Raw genomic sequence first — 18,976 nt, forward strand, 5'->3', positions numbered from 1 at the left:
TCAGAGACCCTTCTGCTGAACCCTCAGTAGGATTCTTTCTTAGAACTTCCCTTAGAGGATGTTTTGAAATCATATCTAAAGCTATATTCATGAATCAGTTATAAAAGTACGTGTTTTCTGCATGTGCCTCTTCTAGGTCAAGATGCCACTGTATGCTTCTTATGCCAGGAGAATCTTCTAATTTTCAGTGCACAAGCTCAGACTTTTTAATCTCCCCATGTTTTGTCTGCCACAGAGACTGTCCAGCCAGATAATTGGCTGTGTGCAACCCTGCAGTGGGACTTGCTGAGCTTGAGCTCTCCATGGCCTTGCTGAAAAATACTTCTATTCCAGATTCCTGCACTGCAGCCATTAAAAGGTCCAGTTGCTTTTTCATCGCACATCACGCTGTTTTATGGAGGAAAGGGCTATCATGTATAGTGAGATTATCAGTTTTGGAGATGAGTGGGTTGGTGGCTTTTAGTTTGTTGTGTGGTTTCATTTGTTGTTTTGGTTTGTTTCTTCAGTTCATTGATGTAATTTTTTTAAGAGTTTATACATTTTATTTCTTTCCTGTCCCTCAGCTCTTGCGTGAATACAACGTAGCCATGCTAGTTATTTGATTTTGCTTCCCCTTTTCAATACTTCTTATTTTGACATGTCAATATCTAAAAGCACATCTTCACACTTGCAAAAAGCAATTCTAAACTAGACTCCCTATACCTGGAGCGAACACCACTGTTAAGATGCTTTGCTGAAGTCTTCAGACTTACAGGAGACAGTAAAAGTTTAAGCAAAATCCTGCAATAATTTTTCTGTGGATCATTGTTTTATCTGCCTAAAATAAAAGTTCTAAAAGCACAATACAAGATTAAATTCAGGACTCCTGCTATCTGTGGCAAAGCTACTACTATACAGAGCTTCCCAGAGGAGTCTGCTGTCAAATGCATTTAAAGTAATGAAAGCAAATAGCTAGAGGGGGAGAAGAGGCATTTGAAGGTGACTTACACTACTATTTTTTTCCAAAAACTTAACAGACTGTTATGGGAAATATAAAAATGACCTATTCCTACATAGCTCAAATTTGAGGAAAAAAAGGTAGGTGTCCAAACCCATGAATTACATGACAAGTACAAGACTTCATGCTGCAATTGGAAAGATTCTATATGATAAATCTTGTATTATGAATCTAAAAATTACTTATTTTAAACCCACGGTGCTGATCTGAGAAATGGAAAATCCTGTTTCAGGCTGAACTATTAAAAAAAAAAAAAAAAAAAAAAGAGAAAGAATCACTGTACTCCCATAGGACTCTTATTTACTTCTAGTCTAAGGTTGACATAGATATATTTGAGTCAGACAGGAAATGCCACTACTTATTGCAAAGCTGCTAATCATGTTGCTTTAATGAAGCCGTTTAACACACTGAATAGCAATGTAACAACACATAGAAAATTAGCTTGTTTGCCATTGATTAATGATAGATAATGTGTGCAATTAACCACTGTAGTTAATTTGAGCAGTTCTCAGTGATGTACTAACTCAGGCTCATAAAGGCACATCTTTATTTGCCCAGTCTGATGATTCAGCATAAAAAGGAATTCACTTTAAACATAAAAACAGGATTCATATTTAGCTTTCTTACAATGTAATAGAATTGTAGTGCACCTCCACATTTTTCAGATAAACAAGGCAAAGATTTAAGGGTAGAAGAACAAAAGTTGCTTATTTCAATAATAGTTTGAGAATAGTTACAGAAGAATCACAGGCCAATACAGTGAAACGAAACAATAGGAAAAAGCTATCAGCAGTTATTCTTCTAAGTGTTGAATTTCAAAGAAGGAGCAACTCATAAACTCCTCAGGTATCAGCTGTGCATGTGTAAGGTTATATATATCAAATGCTAGTCTTGTACAAGAAGGATAGGTGCAGAGGAACTTAAAGCCAAGGAGGGTAACAGGTCTCAGCTTCTCAAGAACAGCTTGAATGTGGTTTAAAAAAAAAAAAGTTCCTACAGCTACTGCTGAAGCTGACAAGCAGTAGGAGTAGCTAAAATACAGAAAAAAACCCAAAGCACTGCAGAAATATTTCTCCATTTCTGAGATCAAGAAACAGCCAACTGAATGCAGAGTCACTGTAATTTTCTATAAATAAGAGAATGAGTTGAAGGCCCAGCTTTGTTTATTTTGCTTTGTCAAATAATACAAGTGCACAGGTTTTACTACTTTCATATTTAGTTTGGATCCAGATTTGCTAACAGTACACACTGCAATAGTTTTTGTAACAACATATTTAATACACCAAAGAGAATGTTTATCATTGAGAAAATGCTGGTACAATTACAATTGCAATGTTATAATTTCAAGTCCCACTATAAATTGTGTAAAATAAAGACCAAAAAAAAAAAAAAAAAAAAGAAGGAAAGGTGGGCACTGAAATGGTGCAAATCAATCTTTAGTGGCTTCTGGTCAGTCACCCCCTTGAAAATCAGCATAAAATTTTGTGATAGACCAGAGATGCCTAAACTTCCAGCCAGAAGGAGGCCCCATGCCACTTTTGGCCTGCCTTTCTTCAGTGTCTCCTAGCAGAGAAGCGACTGTAGCATAATTTAAGCAACTGCTTGGGCTGTTGGACACAGGATTTTCCAGACTCTCTGTAGGGCAGACAACTCGCTGACTTGCTCTGACTGTGTGTCACCTGGTTCCTGAACAGGATTCACTCTGGTACAACATCCTACTGCAGCACCCGCAGCTGCTTTGTGTTGCTCTGACCTCCTGTCTGAGGTGAACCAATTCTACACAGCATGTGAACATCATCTTGAGCTTCAAAGAAAGGCATGTTGTTTTGCGGTGGTCTGTTAACCGTACTGTGGTAAAAGCAAAAAAAATACATGTCATTCTGTAAAGGATGTGATAATGCTGTATTATGGGGAGGCCACCTTGTGGCATTATGGAAGTAGAATCCAGATGTAAAAAACAACACAGCATTTAGACTGCATGGCAAGAAATAAGGATTTTAAACTGCTTATATTTTTGGAAACCAAATGTCAGAGTGATGTGTCATTCTAGCCTTACGTGAATGATTACAGGTGCTGTCCACAGAAGCAACAACACAGGAATCTGAGGACGTGTGTAGCTCCATCCTGTGTGGCATTGCTTCTTACATAGTCAGCATAATGGATGCTGTAGTTCTTAAACACACTGCTTGTGTGGTTTATGCACAATTGCTGCTTAACAGAGCTGTAGGGCCAAACTGTCCAGTGAACAGGAGCAGATGAGGACAACAACCAGAGTACTGTAAAGCAACTTCCATGTTATCATCGTGTTACACCTATATCTGTTCTTCTTGCAAGATGGAGTCTGGAAATTTTTACAGCAGGAGAATTATGCTCCTTTTCCCTGCACTTAATAATCAAATTTCTCACACCAAAGAATGAAATTTGAGTTCAGTAAAGATCGGTTCAGTCAATCGCAACCAGACAAACCTGGCTATCATCTGGCAATCTCAATGTCAGCGTTTGCTAACTCCTGCAAAGAGTGTTCTAAAATGTTTATGTTTTTGAACATAGATTATCAGAAAGGTGGAAACAATTCCTGAAAAAAAAAAAAAACAGAAGTTCTGAAGTTAGAGGTGGACAATGGAAGTAAGGTAAGCCTGAAAGAGAAGTATCAAGTATGATTGCTGTTGGAAAAGGAAGGCGGGACAATCCTGAGTACTGGAACATTGGATCTTCTACCGCCCACCCACCCAGTAACACCTTTAAGGAAAAGGCAAAGTGGTTTTTTTCATGAAGCTGTACAGTATGGTAATTGAAAACACAGAGTGTCAGGGTACAAAAAACTTGTTCCATGACTTAGCTTTTGTTGGATGCTCTTCAGCATATAGCAAAACCTTGGGGAAGGTATCTGAATCTCAAGTTTCCAGTGAAGTTTTTCCGGTCAACTTGAGAAGAAAGCAAACAAGGGGGTAGATGAAGGTTAGCCCTCTGAGACAGAAAAGTCTTTAAGTATATGTGCCGACTCCATGCTGAGGGGATGTATGTGTTGGAGATGCAGAGATTATTCTGACAGCTACCGAGTTTACAGGGGATTAGATTCTCTACCCCAACATGCAACGGTCTGTCAGAGATGGAATGCAGGATAATGTCCAGAGCACAGACAGGCAACCTTTCTGAAGCAGACTGGTACTCTGGAGCAAGTCAAGATGGTGGCCTGCGCACCCTTCTGCCCCAAGTCAGAATTAGGACCCTCTCAGGGCATCTGATATTCAGGACAGCACAAAGACTGTCACTGAATCTAGGCTGCAATCCTGACTTGTTCTGTCTATGTTCTTACATGAAACAAAGTAAATGTTTCCAGTGTAGCACTGTAAATTGCCAATAGATGGCATAATGATTCCACGCTACAATAAATTAAAAAAAAAAAAAATCAGTGCTGAAGGTAATATGCTGCACAATTTTTGTTAATTCTGTGTTTAATCATGGTAAAGCTCCTTGTGAAGGAGAGAGCTCAGTAAATGAGTTACCTGGCTGTGGCCTTTCACAGTACCTTTATGCTGAATTTTTCCATCTACCTTCAGTTTGTGTATTGTCACAGATCTGCTTGCTTAGGTAGGCATTTTGATTTCTTCTCACCTCTAATTAGTTTATTAAAAAAAAAAAAGTAATTGTAAATATTCTGATGCACATCTAATTCTTACTTATTCTTTATAGCAGCCAGGGCTGTGTCTTTGCTTCCACTGAACATTTGTGAACCAGCATTGCTCATCTGGTGCACTGGGTGTTACCTGTATACCTATACTGGGGGACTGACTCAAAGATTACAGTAAGATTAGAGGCAGATGGCTGAAGCTGCTCCCTGCTTGTCTGTTGAAGGTCAACATCTCTGCTTATTGCTGCCTGAATCACATACAAAACAGATGGTGGGCTGCTGCTGTTTGTGGTCCGGTGTATTAAAGTAAACCAGTATCAATGACAGGGTCATGTTCATTTTCAAAAGCAAATATTTAAATACTAGACAAGGTGCTCGCAGCTTTATAGAAGTTTTCAGAGCAGTTGCACTGAAATGTCCAAAAATGAATTAAATGCTTTACTAACAGTGAACTATAAGCAAAAAAATGTATATAGCAAGTTTTTCTAGCATTCTGACTGTGAAAAGGATTCAGCACAAAAAGAAGTTCTACATTTTTTTGTAAATGCCTCTTACTCTTAGGGGAGAAAAATTCTCTTGCTACTATATACTGCCACCAGTATCCTAGACCACATGATTCTCTGTAAACACATATGATGCTCATGGATTTTGATGTTGCATTGGGAGACCTCAGAGGGATTGAATAGGTCTCCTCTGCTTTTTCGGTTTGTACATGAAATCAAAAGCAACGAGGATCTGGAGATACGGATTTTAGTGTTATCAGTGTGATGGCATTGTGTTAGTTTAGATCTTCTTTTTTCAACCCGTTAGGGACTGTCAACTCATCCATCTGGCTGACAGTTCTGTAGCATTAGCGACAGCTGGTTGAAGTAACTCAGACAAAACCGAGACTTTGCTTGTGAGCAGGGTAGAACTTTTAAGAAACTTGCCAGTTTCTGTGTAGCTGTCACTTAGGGAGTGAATCCATCAATGAAGAGAGCTATCAAACATGGAGGTCATCCTTGATTGCACTTTTAGGAGTTTGATGGAATCATTCGGTTGTTTCAAGTGAACTGAAACTGTTGCTTGGCAGTTTTATCTGTCTTCTGATCACTTGACATCAAGCTGCAGACTCAACTTTGCTAACAGTGAAATTACTTCCAGAAAAAAATCTGATAGCATCTCCCAGATGATGTATGAAGAAAATGATTAGTTGGTTATATTTTGATAAATTTATACCTGGACATTTTTATTTCTTTGTTTCTAGTTGTACTACTTTTTTTGTGGAATTTGTTCTTTTCACCTAGAAGGCAAACACCCACAGCATGATATGAAAGCTTAGAAATAGCATTGTGCAAGCCACTCAAATGATTGCTAGGTTCATCGTCTCTAACGTAATCATGCTTAATAATTAAATAATGTTTTCAATGTGTTCAGTAATTAACTCTGATGTAAGAGAGGTAAAAAGGAAGCAAGTGCAGCCATAATATGACAATGAATATGTAACAGGACATGCAGTGTAAAGGGAAAATAGGGGTAGGGAAGGTATTACAGCCCTCTTGCTTTCTCCTGTAACTCTGCCTGCCTATTTCTGCTAGGTTTGTGTGGTGGGGTTTTGGTAGCAGGGGAAGGGGCTACAATGGTGGCCCCTGGGAGAAGCTTCTCAAAGCTCTTCTGGCCAGGGCTGAGCCAATTGGCGATGGTGGCTGCACCTCTGCGATAACATATTTAAGAAGGGGAACCCAAAAGGGGGCAGGGACTTGTGAGGAATTGTTATGAGAAGGTCACCTATGTGAACACCCAGGTCAGAGGAGGAAAGGAGGGAGGGAGGTGCACTGGTGCAGAGCCCACACCTGTATCGCATGCTGAGGTGGCAGGGCTGCCGTCCTACCACCCATGGAGGTCCACGGTGGAGCAGAGGCTCCCTGAGGAGGGACGCACACCAGGACAGGCATCTGCGCTTAGAGGAGGCCAGGTCTCTGAGAAGTGGTTCCCGCCATTGTAGTTTGGTACTGGTAGGACTGCAACACGCGGGGGTGATCCATGCCGGATCAGCGTGGGAACGGCTGCATCCCGTGGGGAGGATTCATGCTGGAGAAGGTTCGTGGAGGACTGTCTCCTGTGAGAGGGGAGCCACGTGGAGCAGGGGAGGAATGTGCGGTGTTCATCCCACCTCCCGAGCAGGAAAGAGCTGTGAGCTGACTGTAACCCCCATCCCCTGCGCCACTGGGGGAGGAGGTAGAGAGATTGGGAGCAGAGCTGAGCCCAGGGAAGAAGGGAGGGACCAGGGGAGGTGGTTTTGGATGTGGTGGCGCTTCTCATTGTCTCACCTTGTTTGTTGAGTGTTGGTTTAGTTAGTGTTTGAATTAAAGTGATGTTCTTTTTCTTCCTCTACCTAGTCTGCCTTTTGCCTGTGACTGTAACGGATGAGTAGTCTTTCCCTGTTCTTGATTCCAAGCCTTTTTGCTTCATTTTCTCCTTCCCAGCGCTGGGAGGGCTGAGTGAGTGGCTGCCTGGTGGTCGATTGCCCTCTGGTCTCAAACCAGAAGAATCCTAAGTAATGGCTTCTCAGCATATTTATTGTACTTTCAACAAGTTCTAGTTACTCATCAGAAACAAACTGCAGTGCTCTAAGTCACTAGTTAAAAGATACTATTGGCCTTGATTTAGAGACCAATTTAATCCTTTCATTTTGTAAGCACCTTTGTAACTTTTTCCTAGAAAAACTTACTAATCTTTGCATGATAACTATTAAGATTTAACTTAAAACTGTCTTAATTATAAATGGATTCATCTGTTACCAAGGAAGATACATCTGCTTCTTATACGTTTATGTTTTTCAGGTTCACGCTTGTGTCCTTCCAGATTTTAAGTAGCAAATTATCTTGTTGCTACTCACAAACTGCAAAGCAAAGGAGCCCTTTATGACTTTCCAGCACCCATTCCATTTCTTACCTTGGATTACGCAAATCGTTGAAAAAAAATGCGTATAGGGACATATTACCCAGGTTGCAAGCTACATGTACTGCAGGGCCAGAGCAAGCTCCGGAAAACAGCTTTAGCAACTGTGCTGCATTGAGGGGCCAAGAGCACCAGCGGCACGATCAGGAAGATCTCCATGCCAGCCAGCCCTGGAGCACCTGTACCACCCGTAGTGAGGGCAGCTTCCCCGAGGCCTATGCAGGCGCTGTGCCCGAGGTAAGGGGCTTCCCCCGAGCCCGTGCTCCTTGGAGCGGTATCCTGAGGGAAGCTCTACCCGGCCGGCGCTGCGGAGCCGCCCTTTCCCCCCTCAGCGCGCGGGGAGGCGGGGCGGCTCTCTCACGCCTTCCCGCCCATTCTCCGCGCTCTCGGCTGCGCATGCGCGCGAACTCCCGCGCCCTCCTCGCATGCGCAGCACGGCGGGCTGCGCCGGGCGCATGCGCGGAGGCGGCCGGCGCGGGGTGAGGGGAGGGGGTGCGGGGGGTAGGCGGTGGCGCGATGGCGGCGGCCCTGGCGCTGCTCTGGCTTCTGGCGTTGCCGCTGCCCGATGGCGCCCGCGGCTCGGAGGCTGCGGGGACGGCGGAGTCGCCGGGCGGCGCGGGCCCCGGGGAGCGGTTTAAGATCGAGGGCCGGGCCGTGGTGCCCGGCGTGAAGCCGCAGGACTGGATCGCGGGGGCCCGGGTGCTGGTGGACGGGGAGGAGCACGTCGGCTTCCTGAAGTGAGCGGCGGGCGGGGCGGGGGACTCGGGCCCGGCGGGGCGGGAGCCGCCCCTCACCGGCCTCGGGCCGGTGCCGCTCGGGATTCCCGCCGGCTGCGCGCCCCTGGCGCGCTTGGCGGCCCGGCCGCAGCCGTAAGATGGCGGCCGGCTGTGGCAGGGCGGAGCCGCTCCCCGCGACTGAGCGGCCTGGGCCCGGTTCGCGGCGCGCAGCGTGGGGCGAGCGTCTCCCGCCCGATTTTGGCTTCGTTGGTACCCCTGCACCTGCACCTGCACCTGCTCGGGTTAAACGGAACGGCCAGGCCTGCAGCGGGAGCCGGTGGGGCTGTCGGTGAGGGGGTGCGGGCCTAAACGAACGGATTACTGAGGCTGCTGGCTTTTTGGCGATCAAAAAATTGGAGCGGATTTTTAATAAAATAAAACACAACCATACAAACACGTTTACATTTAATTCTGGAGTACAGTGTTTGTTCTCAGCTTTTGTAGGTGCAAATACTGTCACTGTTGAGACCCACTCCTTAGCTAAGCTTTTACTCATTCTGGAAGAACGTCTGTGGCAGAAAGCTGCAGTTGTAGTTACCTATTACAGTACCTGTGAAAAACTTTTTCACTGTACCAGTAAAAGCCATTTCAAGGGATATGACGTTGTGCTTCACATAAGGTCATGCAAATGCATTTGGAAGCTGCAAAACGTCACGTTAGATTGTTCAGCCTCGGGTTGTAGTGGATGTGTTCAGGTCAGCAAAGGATCTCGAGATATCAAAACGTGGAAAATATCCTCAGAATTAAGAATTGAATTTATCTGATGGTTTCAAGAGAAGAGGTTAAGTCTAAAATACTTTTTATTATTTTTAATACAGTATAATACACTTCTTTTAAAATTATGTATTAAAGTGAGAAAGTTTGTGTGGAATTAAGATATAGCATCTCATAAATACCAACAATTTCTAATTATTCCCTCTGCAGTAAAAGTTGAAGTGATATTTGACTCTGGGAACTGTCGTTAGGTTAACACAACAGATTTTACTCTGCAAAAGTTGCGGAATTTTGTCAGTATAGCACCTGATAAGCCAGTAAAACCAAGTTGTGGGAGCCTGACACCGTGTTTAGGAACTGATTTAATAAATACCATGCAGTTAGTAAGTTTCCAAATGCTTGCTTGGAATTTGAGTTGTCTGAAATATGAGCTAAGAGCATACCATATTTATGAGAGTGTAAGCTAGATAGCTTTATTGCTTATGTTAATTTGATAAGTTTTATTTATAGACTATCAAATTACATTGTTATAACTTAAAGCCAAACAATAAATACTATATAGGTTATTCAGTTTGATAAATATATTTGTAGATGTTGCCCTACCATAAGCATGGTACCTTTTAGCAAAAATTCTTTAATACTGGTTGGGACTTTTTTTGTCACTTGTAATAAGTGCAAAATTGGATGGCATTATACTTTTAGTAGGAACTGCATTAGAAGAAAGAACAGTTTTCTTAAATAACGGTATTTCAGGCTCAGTAGAAAGAGCCTTCACTTTCAGTGACAGATCTTTTGATATACCAAATACATTTAAATATATTTGTCACCACCTTTTGTCATCGTGTCTTAGGCAGGTTTTGATTATATATTACATGGATGCCATTCCGGTTATCAAAAAGAGGAAAATAATTATTTGACATGACAAAGTTGATTTTTGAGTATTTCAAGTCATTCTCTAGTACAAGTGTTTTCATAAGTCTGATCAACTTTCTCACTATAATAAAAATTAAACTTTTTTTTCTTCTAAAAGGTAGTATTGGATACTACTATATGAAGTGAGATTTTGCTTTGTCATCTAAATATTTTGGAAGCAACTGTAATTGAATTTTATCAAAATAATACTGTAAAGACTAAAAAATTAAAATTCCTAGGGAAAGATCTTTACAACAGTAGCAATATAAGATAGTGTAAGCATTCTTAGAGGTTCAAATACTCACATAAAGTGTTAGTGAAACCCACCTACCCAGTACTGTTTATATGCTTCTGTCTTCATGGTAGGAAGGTCCTTCAGTGATGTACATCTTTGAGAGCGAGAACTTGTGTGAAGGACATACAGACAAAATTCTTTTTGAGGGTTGACTTTTAAAAGGGTTCATTTATTTGTTTTCCTGATGCAAGTTTCTAAAGTGTCAGGTTTTATTACTTTTTTTCCTCTTTGAACATCTTCTTTTGTTTTAACTTTGAGTCTTAATTTTAGGGGAGAGATATTTTTTAATATTAATTTTAAAAGGATAGAGAACGCTAGGTTTTTCTTCCTGGAGACTTCTGGAAGCATGTAGGAGGAAAACTACAAGCTTCTATACTTTAACGGCAACTGGTGCCGAAGCTTTCAAGTATCCTTTTACTAATATTTTCATCGAATATTAAAGTTTCATATTTTAAAATAAAAGCAGTCTGTTTAAAGATCCCTTCTATGTGTATGTTCGGAGCTCTCAGTTTCCTTATTGTTGTGGTAGAGCTTTCCAGTGTGGGCTAGTCCTAAAAGGAGCAATTAAACCCCTCTATTTTGTAATAAAGGCACAAACTGCAATTTTTGTGCATTGCAAGTCATCTCTAACATCTACCTACGCTATGTAGGATGTCAGTTTTGGTGGGTTTTGCTTCCAGTAAAATACTGAAGCAAAGTGAACTTCATTGTGTGTGTTTCAGAAGGAGGAAGGAAGGTGTAAGTTGATTCTGCCATCATTTGAATACATGAAATCTTAACCATTTCAGATTTTACTTAGGCTGTTAAACTACTCCTACAGCAAGACAATAGCTGGAGGGCATGAGAAAATCTTTAACCTCATTGTTAACTTCAGCTACTGTTGTGGCACATGGTGACCTTGAGCGGCTTGATATTATGGGTGCTGAATGATTTAAATTTTCCTTTTGCTCATTGTTGTTCTATTAAGATTTATAATATAAAATAATATTACAGTTTATTATTTTAAAAACCCAAACAAATAACCCTCTATTGTGTACTAGAGCATATTGAAATGTAGTGGAACTTACTGTTATTTCAGGACCGATGGAAGTTTTGTGGTTCACGATGTACCTTCAGGATCTTACGTAGTGGAAGTTATATCCCCTGCTCATAAATTTGAGCCTGTGCGAGTTGACATAACTTCAAAAGGCAAAATGAGGTGAGCTTTTCCTGATTTGCTTCTGTATTCACCTATTAAGTATGCCTGACAGCACAGTACAGGATGTAAACAGTGCTGTAGATCAGATGTTCCATTTCTGACCATATGTTTCAGCTTCTTTTAACATCACATCTAGGAGCACATTTCTTAAAATCCAAAGTCTGATTTCTTTCTTCCTTTCTTATTTATGGCCTTAAATAAGAGGAAATGGCTAAAAAGAGTCCTCCTATTTGTTTACTTTTGTTATTTTCTTATACAGATATCCTGAAATAAAATGTACACATAAGTCAATTAATGGCTTTATCTTTCTAAAATATTTCTGTTACACCTCCATAAGGTACTCCTTACAGTTACTGGCAAATGCTAGTAGTTGCCACCCTGCAGTATTTCTGTAGCATCATTAGCTTTTTTTTCCTGTTGCGGTCAGTTACATTATCCTTAACAACTGTAACCATACATCTGTAATTGCATGCTACTTGGTAAGTAATACAGAGAAATGGCTATCCTATCTAATAAGGTGATTTTGAACATGTTTGTAGTTACTTTTTTCTTCGTACAGGCACACTTTCGACTTCAAGTTTGTCTTTTACGGTACCTAATAAAATATGCTGTTACTTTACAGGAATACAAACTTCAAGATAAATGCTGCAGCAGTATTTTTAGGGGAGCTTAAACATTGAAGTCTCAAAGCTAAAAACGGTGCCAACAGTCTGTTTAGAATAATAATAGCGCAGCTTGTTCGTGCTTAGATTTTTTCCCAAACTTTATGAAATTTTTATGCTTTGTTAGACAGTATCTCACTGGCAACAACTACTATGTAATAAATACAGAAGGGACTCAGTGAAATAGACAAAATAGTGTGTGTAACCTCTCAGCACTGTGTTGGTATCTGAGGGCTAGAAGTAACAAATTTGACATTAAGTAAATTGCTGGAATATGTCTGCAGAGCAAAGTACACGTTAGATTGACATCTCTACCAGTGAAACATGTAGAAACTATAAAGAGGAGTAGAGTTGGGAGACGCGTGAAAAAATGTGAAACACAGGGAAAATGTTAACTGAGCTTTCCAAAGGGAAGTTCTGCGTTAAAATGCTAGAATTCTTAGAGGAAACAGCATGTAGATAACATACATGTTTGATAAGATCTACTTGAAAATCTTGAAAGCTTTTGAAGAAAATACATAGTCATAAGGTAAGAAGGAGGGACATTCTGTGGATGAATATTGGTGAAAAATTCTGAAGGAATAAATGATTTCTCTTGCAATGGGCAGGAGGCATCCCTGGAGTTGTACAAGGAGTTGTAAATATTCATAAATCATGAAAAATGGGTGAAGAGTGACAGTTAGACGACAGTATCAAGTAACTATCTAAATACCAGGCCCAGGTGAAGAATACTAGGAAAGAACTATGGAAAGACCTTATAAAGTAATAAAGACTGAGATTTAGTATTGATAAATGCAAAGTAATGCACTTAGGGAAAAGGTAGTATTAATATAAAAATAGCTATTGCCTGGAGCAAGCTCTGTTTAAGCTAAACTACTGTTCAAAGCTGTGCCTTCTCTTTAAATATTGTAGCTTTTTTTGCTCATTACCCTGGTGAGGAAAAATGTTTTGCAGGAGTCACATTTGAAAAAATAGTTCTGATATTTCTGATCTGCAAGTCTCTTTTCCATACAAAGTTTTTCAGCATGCTTTAATAGCTAGCCTGGAAAAAAGGCAAAGTATCATTTGATGCCACAAAGGGTGTTACTGAGAGAAATTGGCTTCTAAGAAGTGAAGCCTGTCTGACACTGCCTAGCAGATAGTTTTGTTTGTAGCCTATTATGAAAACTTTACTTGGAATATTATTAAATATTTTTTTTTTGTTGTTGTTAAAGCTTGTATTTATATTTTTAATTATTTACGTTTTGCCCATTAGAGCAAGATACGTGAATTACATCAAAACCTCTGAAGTCGTCAGGCTGCCATACCCACTGCAGATGAAATCTTCTGGACCTCCTTCTTACTTTATAAAGAGAGAATCTTGGGGATGGACAGATTTCCTCATGAACCCTATGGTATGTATAGGCAACAGACAAAGGTTAAAAGTATGCTAGGGATGCAAGTGTAGCTATTCTTCAGAATACAAAGGATAAAATAATGGAGAAAATCTGTGCACACTTTGCTCTTCCGAAAGGATTGGTTTATTTCTTTGGTTCTTACTTGTTTAAAATAGAAAGTTTTTTTCTGTAACCTCTCTTCCCCTACATACCCACCCTGTTAAACATACATTCTCTGGAAATAGCCCATAGTCTGATTGCTTTGAAAACATGATGTTGTTCTAGTAGCGTGAAGATCATCACGTTGCAGGACTGTAATTATAACAGTTGAAAGACATAACAAACATTTACTTTATTGGTCCAACTTTGAAATCTGTTATTTAAAACTTAATACCTCCTTATCAGGTTTATTTCCTGACCAGGGGGTTACTGTTAGATGAGTTACTGACTCAGAATGCAGTAGTTGTAGAATTCAGCTGTTTAGCTAAAGCTTTATGTCAGTATGTCTAAAATATGTTTGGAGCAACAAACGAGCTGAAGAAGTACTTGCTGTTTCCTGTGTAGGTGATGATGATGGTTCTTCCATTACTGATATTTGTGCTTTTGCCTAAAGTTGTCAACACCAGTGATCCTGATATGAGACGGGTAAGTACATTCAGTTGGTGCAGACATAGAGAACAAAGATGATGAGATTTTAAGGTACAGAAAAGTAATAAAACTGGACTTTTAAAGAAGCCCTAATGGGCATCGTTTATCCAGTTAATACAGTGTTGCTGTTCTAACAATTAATTCTAACATTTCCAACTCATTAATTTGCTGTTAAACAGCACAACACAGAGTTCAGTTGTTTGTCACGGCTTTGAAAGTATTATGGTATTATACAGTATGAGTGGTATTTTCTAGAGTTTCTTTAGAACGATAAATTTTAATTTGTCAAAGGCTATTTATAAAAATAGAAACTGCCAGTGTATTTCTGCACTATGTTTAAATCTAGCGCTTCATTTTTAGGCATCATTTATTAAGTGTCAAGTGTGTTGAGAAGAGTATGGTGTGGGGGTTCTCTTATCCATCAATCTAAACCACATCATTTACGAGACTGTTAAATCCAGATGTCACAATAGTGCATATAATAATGGAGTCTTAATGTAGTCATTAAATTATCTGATTTATTGTCCCTTCATCATGCAAAATGCCGAATAGCAGAAGGCTAGGACAAAATGGAGATTCAAGGTGTTTGCTAATTCTTTTCTTGTCTGTCTTGGGTGGCTGCTTTTTGAGGGCTTGGTTAATTTAAACTCCTTTTCCTCTGAATGACCACTGTCTTCAGTAGTACTTTACAGGTGTTTGAGTCTTTTTTTAAAGTAATACCCATAAAAAGAGTATCTGAGCTATACAATACTCTTTTGGCTTTAATTTTGATTAAAAACAGGATATGAAGATATGCTAGATAACCGTGGCAAGTTCTTCAAACCAAGCTGAACTTTAGAAGTTGATTTTTAAAAAAATCACATATTCCTTACTTTTTTCTCTGATGGGATGCTGCTTACAGACAGGCTGTTCTGATGGTAAACCATCAGTATTTCTGATGATTTAGTTCTTATTAGCTGACTGATATGACTTGGTAAGGAGAAATTTTAAGTTGCAGGAATCTTGCTTGTAATTTAAATTATCTTTAAAAAATAGGAGAAGGTAGTTTTTAAGAACTCAGTTGTAATAGCATTCTCTAGATGACCATGTATTAAATTCTTAAGTGTATATCCAGCTTCAGTTTGCTTGTGAAGGGTATGGAGCTTATATTACATTTTTGAAGTTAGCTTGTTTTTTCTTTATGGAATCAGCGCAGTACTAGTTTATATATAAAGTTAGTGGTTTAGTAACTGTGCTTGTTGTAGAGGCTTTAAGTGCAGATGTAGTATAGATGCAATAGGAACAAAGGCTACTATAACAGCTTTTGCTTCATTTGTACCTTGAAAACAGTTAAAGCTATATCTTCCTGAATGGTAACTAGAAGAGCAAGGCGACAGTCATGCATTAAGTGGGCAACTACTATAAGCATTGCACTGTGGATGTGCAGTTCAGCTGTTGTATGCATTAAAAGTACTTCAGGGTTGGCTTGTTTGTTTTAAACTGTACTAATTCATCTCATAGAGCCACTATGCTAAACTCTAAAGTTACATTAAGCTTTGCTGGGAAAATGGTCTCATATTAAAATCGTTCCTTTCATGAAACAAAGAAAACTTAGCCACTGTACACCACTAGCTTGATGTTACAAAGTAGAGCAATGAAAATACTTAATCCCTTTAAACAGGTTCAAAAATTTGCTAGATTTAGCATAAATAATACGAATTTGAAAACACAAAAGTATGTGAAATCTATGAGAACACAGATCTGAAAACTAAACAAAAGCTTAAATTTTAAAATGGAGGAAAGTAATGCTGAAAATAAGTAATGGCATTGGGTTTATTTTAGATTTTTTATTATTATTATCGGTTGCCTTGTAAGACTGCTTAAGACATGGTTACCTTTTTCTGTACACCAGTGCTTTTAGTTTTGGGGTTTTGTTTTATGTTTCTGTCTGTAGTGGGGTGTTTGGCTGTGGTTGCATAAAAATACATAGCAATATGTACTCCGGAGAAGTACAAATAGTAAAACAGTATTTGGGAAAATTTGGCATCTTACTGATACAGTCTTTCAACTGATGCCTTAGAAACAGCCAGAGTTGTTACTAGCTATTAAGGTTCTCTAATCTTTGTGTGCAGGAAATGGAGCAGTCAATGAACATGCTGAATTCCAACCATGAGCTGCCAGATGTCTCTGAATTCATGACAAGACTTTTCTCTTCAAAATCTTCCAGCAAGTCTGGTAGTAGCAGCAGTAAAGCAGGGAAAAGTAGTTCTGGGAAAAGGAGGTAGTTAAGTGTTCCTCCTAAGCCTGAGTTTGCACAACTGTTTGTTATGTGGTATCATGTTTATTTGTCTTGAAAGATCAAAAAGCCACTACTGTAAATCTTAATCAGGCACAAAATACGGTATGCTACAACTGTGGTGTGTAGCTTTTTTTAGTCTATATAAGCTGTTTTGTACTTGACAGTGAGCAAAAGAGGACATGGCTTCAATCCTGTATCTGTATAAAGTTATTGATGATACTGAATTAACTATGTTGTTCTGTAGAGAATTATTATAAATTATATGATGTGCTAAAGAGTAATGAATGTCTTATTATAAGACAATGTATGAAAAGAAATTCAAAGATAATAGAAATGGAGTTCAGTCTTAAGATGGCTTTAATGTTTCACACTTTCTGTAGAGTTCTGAAGTGAACAAATTTCCTTTGAAAATTGAGTTGTGGGTTTACTAAGTTGCTGTATCAGCTGGTCATATATGTTACATATAAAATAATTTTATTTTACATTGTTTGCTGCATGTACACTTCTGTTCAAGGACTTTCCACTTTTTATTGCCCAGTTTTATTCTGATCTACTTTCTGCTAAAAACTCTTTGCGAGGGGGAAAAGCAGAGCATCCTGCATCAGAAAGTCTTCTAAGCTCTATAAGGTTAATTATGAATCTAAGGTATCTGTATAACATGATGAATATTTATCTTGGATCTTTCATTTCTAAATCACATGTATCACTTCTTCAGCACTTTTGGTTTCTACTGTTTTCAGTGTGCTGTGCATTCATCTTATCAATGGTAAGATTTGAGGCCAAATACAGAACAAAATGTTAAAAATTGAAGGAAAGACCTAAAAGTATAGTAGGAAGGTAAATCCCACTCAGTTTTAAAATTATGTTCCAAAGTATATGACTATCTCTAGGTATGCTGTGTCACTGGCAAAACTTTGAGCATGCCTGTGTGCCTGTACTACAATATTTTTTCAAGCTGTCCAGTAACTTCAGAGAAAAGTTGAGAAAATTGACCTTTTTTCACTAGATGAACATTTGCAAATTAAAATGACAGCAATACCCACCAAACACACTAACAACTGTCTGAAAGTCTTTTTTTGTTGTCTGTTTGGGGGGTTTTTTGGTTTTAGCATAAATGCTGTTCTTTTCCATTTTTACAGTTGCTAACTTCTTAGTGTCTGTGCAGTATAGGTAATGTATATCTGATTCCAAAAATGGTATTTAACATTCACCTAAAGTACACATGAAGCAAGATCAATTCTAATGCAGTACAATTTGTTCTTCCAAACACATAGGAAGACTATAAATGGTCTTAAAATACATACTTAGAAGTATGCTCTGAAACATAAAAGCTGCAAAAGAGTAAGTACTCATTCATAGGATTAATTCAAATTTTAAGATGTTGGAGAAGAAATAAACCAGTATTTTTTGGACAATGAAAGCTTTCAGTCTTTGTAAAGTAAGCTGCACATTTTTAATCTTGGTTTTGTTTTGCTTGAGTGGTCTTTTTGTTTTGTATATTAAGTAAAATATAACCAACAGAGACAGGAGGATTTTTGGATATTCTTGTTGGAAGGGTTTACTGAAATGGGTTGCCTCAACAACTCAAAACAAACAAACTACGAAACAAACAACTAAAAAAAAAACCCCAAACCCAAAACCCAACCCCTTCTCTTTCAGCAGCATCTTACTGAAAAATTCATAGGAAAACCAGGGAGCAGTTCTTCAAAAATTGAGCAATTAGCTTTGTTACTATGCTGTCCTGGAAAGTACAAGCCACAAGTTACTTTTGTTTAACAGTAATTGGAATGACAATTAAATTGCATTAACTTGTTTTAATCACAGTTTGTTTGATAATTAATCACACATGTGCATTTTTCCTTGGTACAAAGGTAAGAATAACAGTATTTCTGCCATCTTTCATTGTGTCTATTCAAAGTCTTGATCTGTCTTCAAGGGAGAATGGAGAATTCAGGCCATGAAAAGATGAAAGTCTTTGTTAAGAGTTCAGAGTAAAAAAATTGACAGGAATTGTAAGGATCCTAATAAAACTTTGGAAGGAGCGTATAGAATATTCAACACTGCTCTTTTTCTTAAAATTGATATATGAAGGTCCAGGCGATTTCTTTGTGCATCAAGATCAGATGCAGTGTACCACTCCCCTGCCTTCAACAGAGAACTCTGTAACAGAAGACTCTACCCCACCCCCAGAAACCTGTTATCTGAACAATCCAAGCCCAAAAATCTTGTTACTTGATGTTACTACCTCAGTCGTGCATGCTATTCCTCTCCTTTTCAGACACCTTTGTGATAAAGTGTATTAGTCTGCTGCTGAAGTAATGCTAGTTACATTGGTACCAACTTATTTGAGAGCTTTCCTATTGCAGTTACTAGTATAATGCAGGGTTGTCTTCATGCAGAAAGTAAATGCCTGCTGTAGTTCAGTTTTAATTCCTTGTCATTATTTACCGATTTTTAGTAGTCTGTCTTCAGTGTTAGGTCTCACATCTCTGTTTTCCCAAAAACCATAACTGCCTTTTAGGGAGGCTACTTGAGATAGCATAAGGCAG

At 39.0% G+C, this 18,976-nt stretch overlaps 1 protein-coding gene across 2 annotated transcripts; it reads left to right on the forward strand.

Annotated features, from left to right (window-relative positions):
• The first annotated feature begins 8,004 nt into the window (after positions 1-8,004).
• On the forward strand, positions 8,005-18,245 carry EMC7 (ER membrane protein complex subunit 7). 2 transcript variants are annotated; one of them, XM_042790998.1, is made up of 5 exons: positions 8,005-8,305; positions 11,344-11,463; positions 13,381-13,519; positions 14,066-14,146; positions 16,261-18,245. In XM_042790998.1, the coding sequence occupies exons 1-5, from the start codon at positions 8,085-8,087 to the stop codon at positions 16,411-16,413; spliced, it is 714 nt and encodes a 237-aa protein (XP_042646932.1). In that variant the 5' UTR covers positions 8,005-8,084; the 3' UTR covers positions 16,414-18,245. The 2 variants fall into 2 exon arrangements, with proteins under 2 accessions (XP_042646932.1, XP_042646933.1); XM_042790999.1 differs by lacking the exon at positions 16,261-18,245 and adding an exon at positions 14,702-14,830 and having other exon boundaries at positions 8,041-8,305.
• Positions 18,246-18,976: the final 731 nt, after the last annotated feature.

The sequence above is a fragment of the Tyto alba genome, unplaced genomic scaffold (genome assembly GCF_018691265.1).
Source record: "Tyto alba isolate M040663 unplaced genomic scaffold, T.alba_DEE_v4.0 Super-Scaffold_18, whole genome shotgun sequence".
In the NCBI taxonomy this organism is placed as follows: Eukaryota; Metazoa; Chordata; class Aves; order Strigiformes; family Tytonidae; genus Tyto; species Tyto alba.

Coding starts and splice junctions, on each gene's coding strand:
- EMC7 (XM_042790998.1), top strand. CDS start 8,085: ATGGCGGCGGCCCTGGCGCTGCTCTGGCTTCTGGCGTTGCCGCTGCCC. Junction 8,306..11,343: donor GAGCACGTCGGCTTCCTGAA/GTGAGCGGCGGG, acceptor CTGTTATTTCAG/GACCGATGGAAGTTTTGTGG. Junction 13,520..14,065: donor ATTTCCTCATGAACCCTATG/GTATGTATAGGC, acceptor TTTCCTGTGTAG/GTGATGATGATGGTTCTTCC.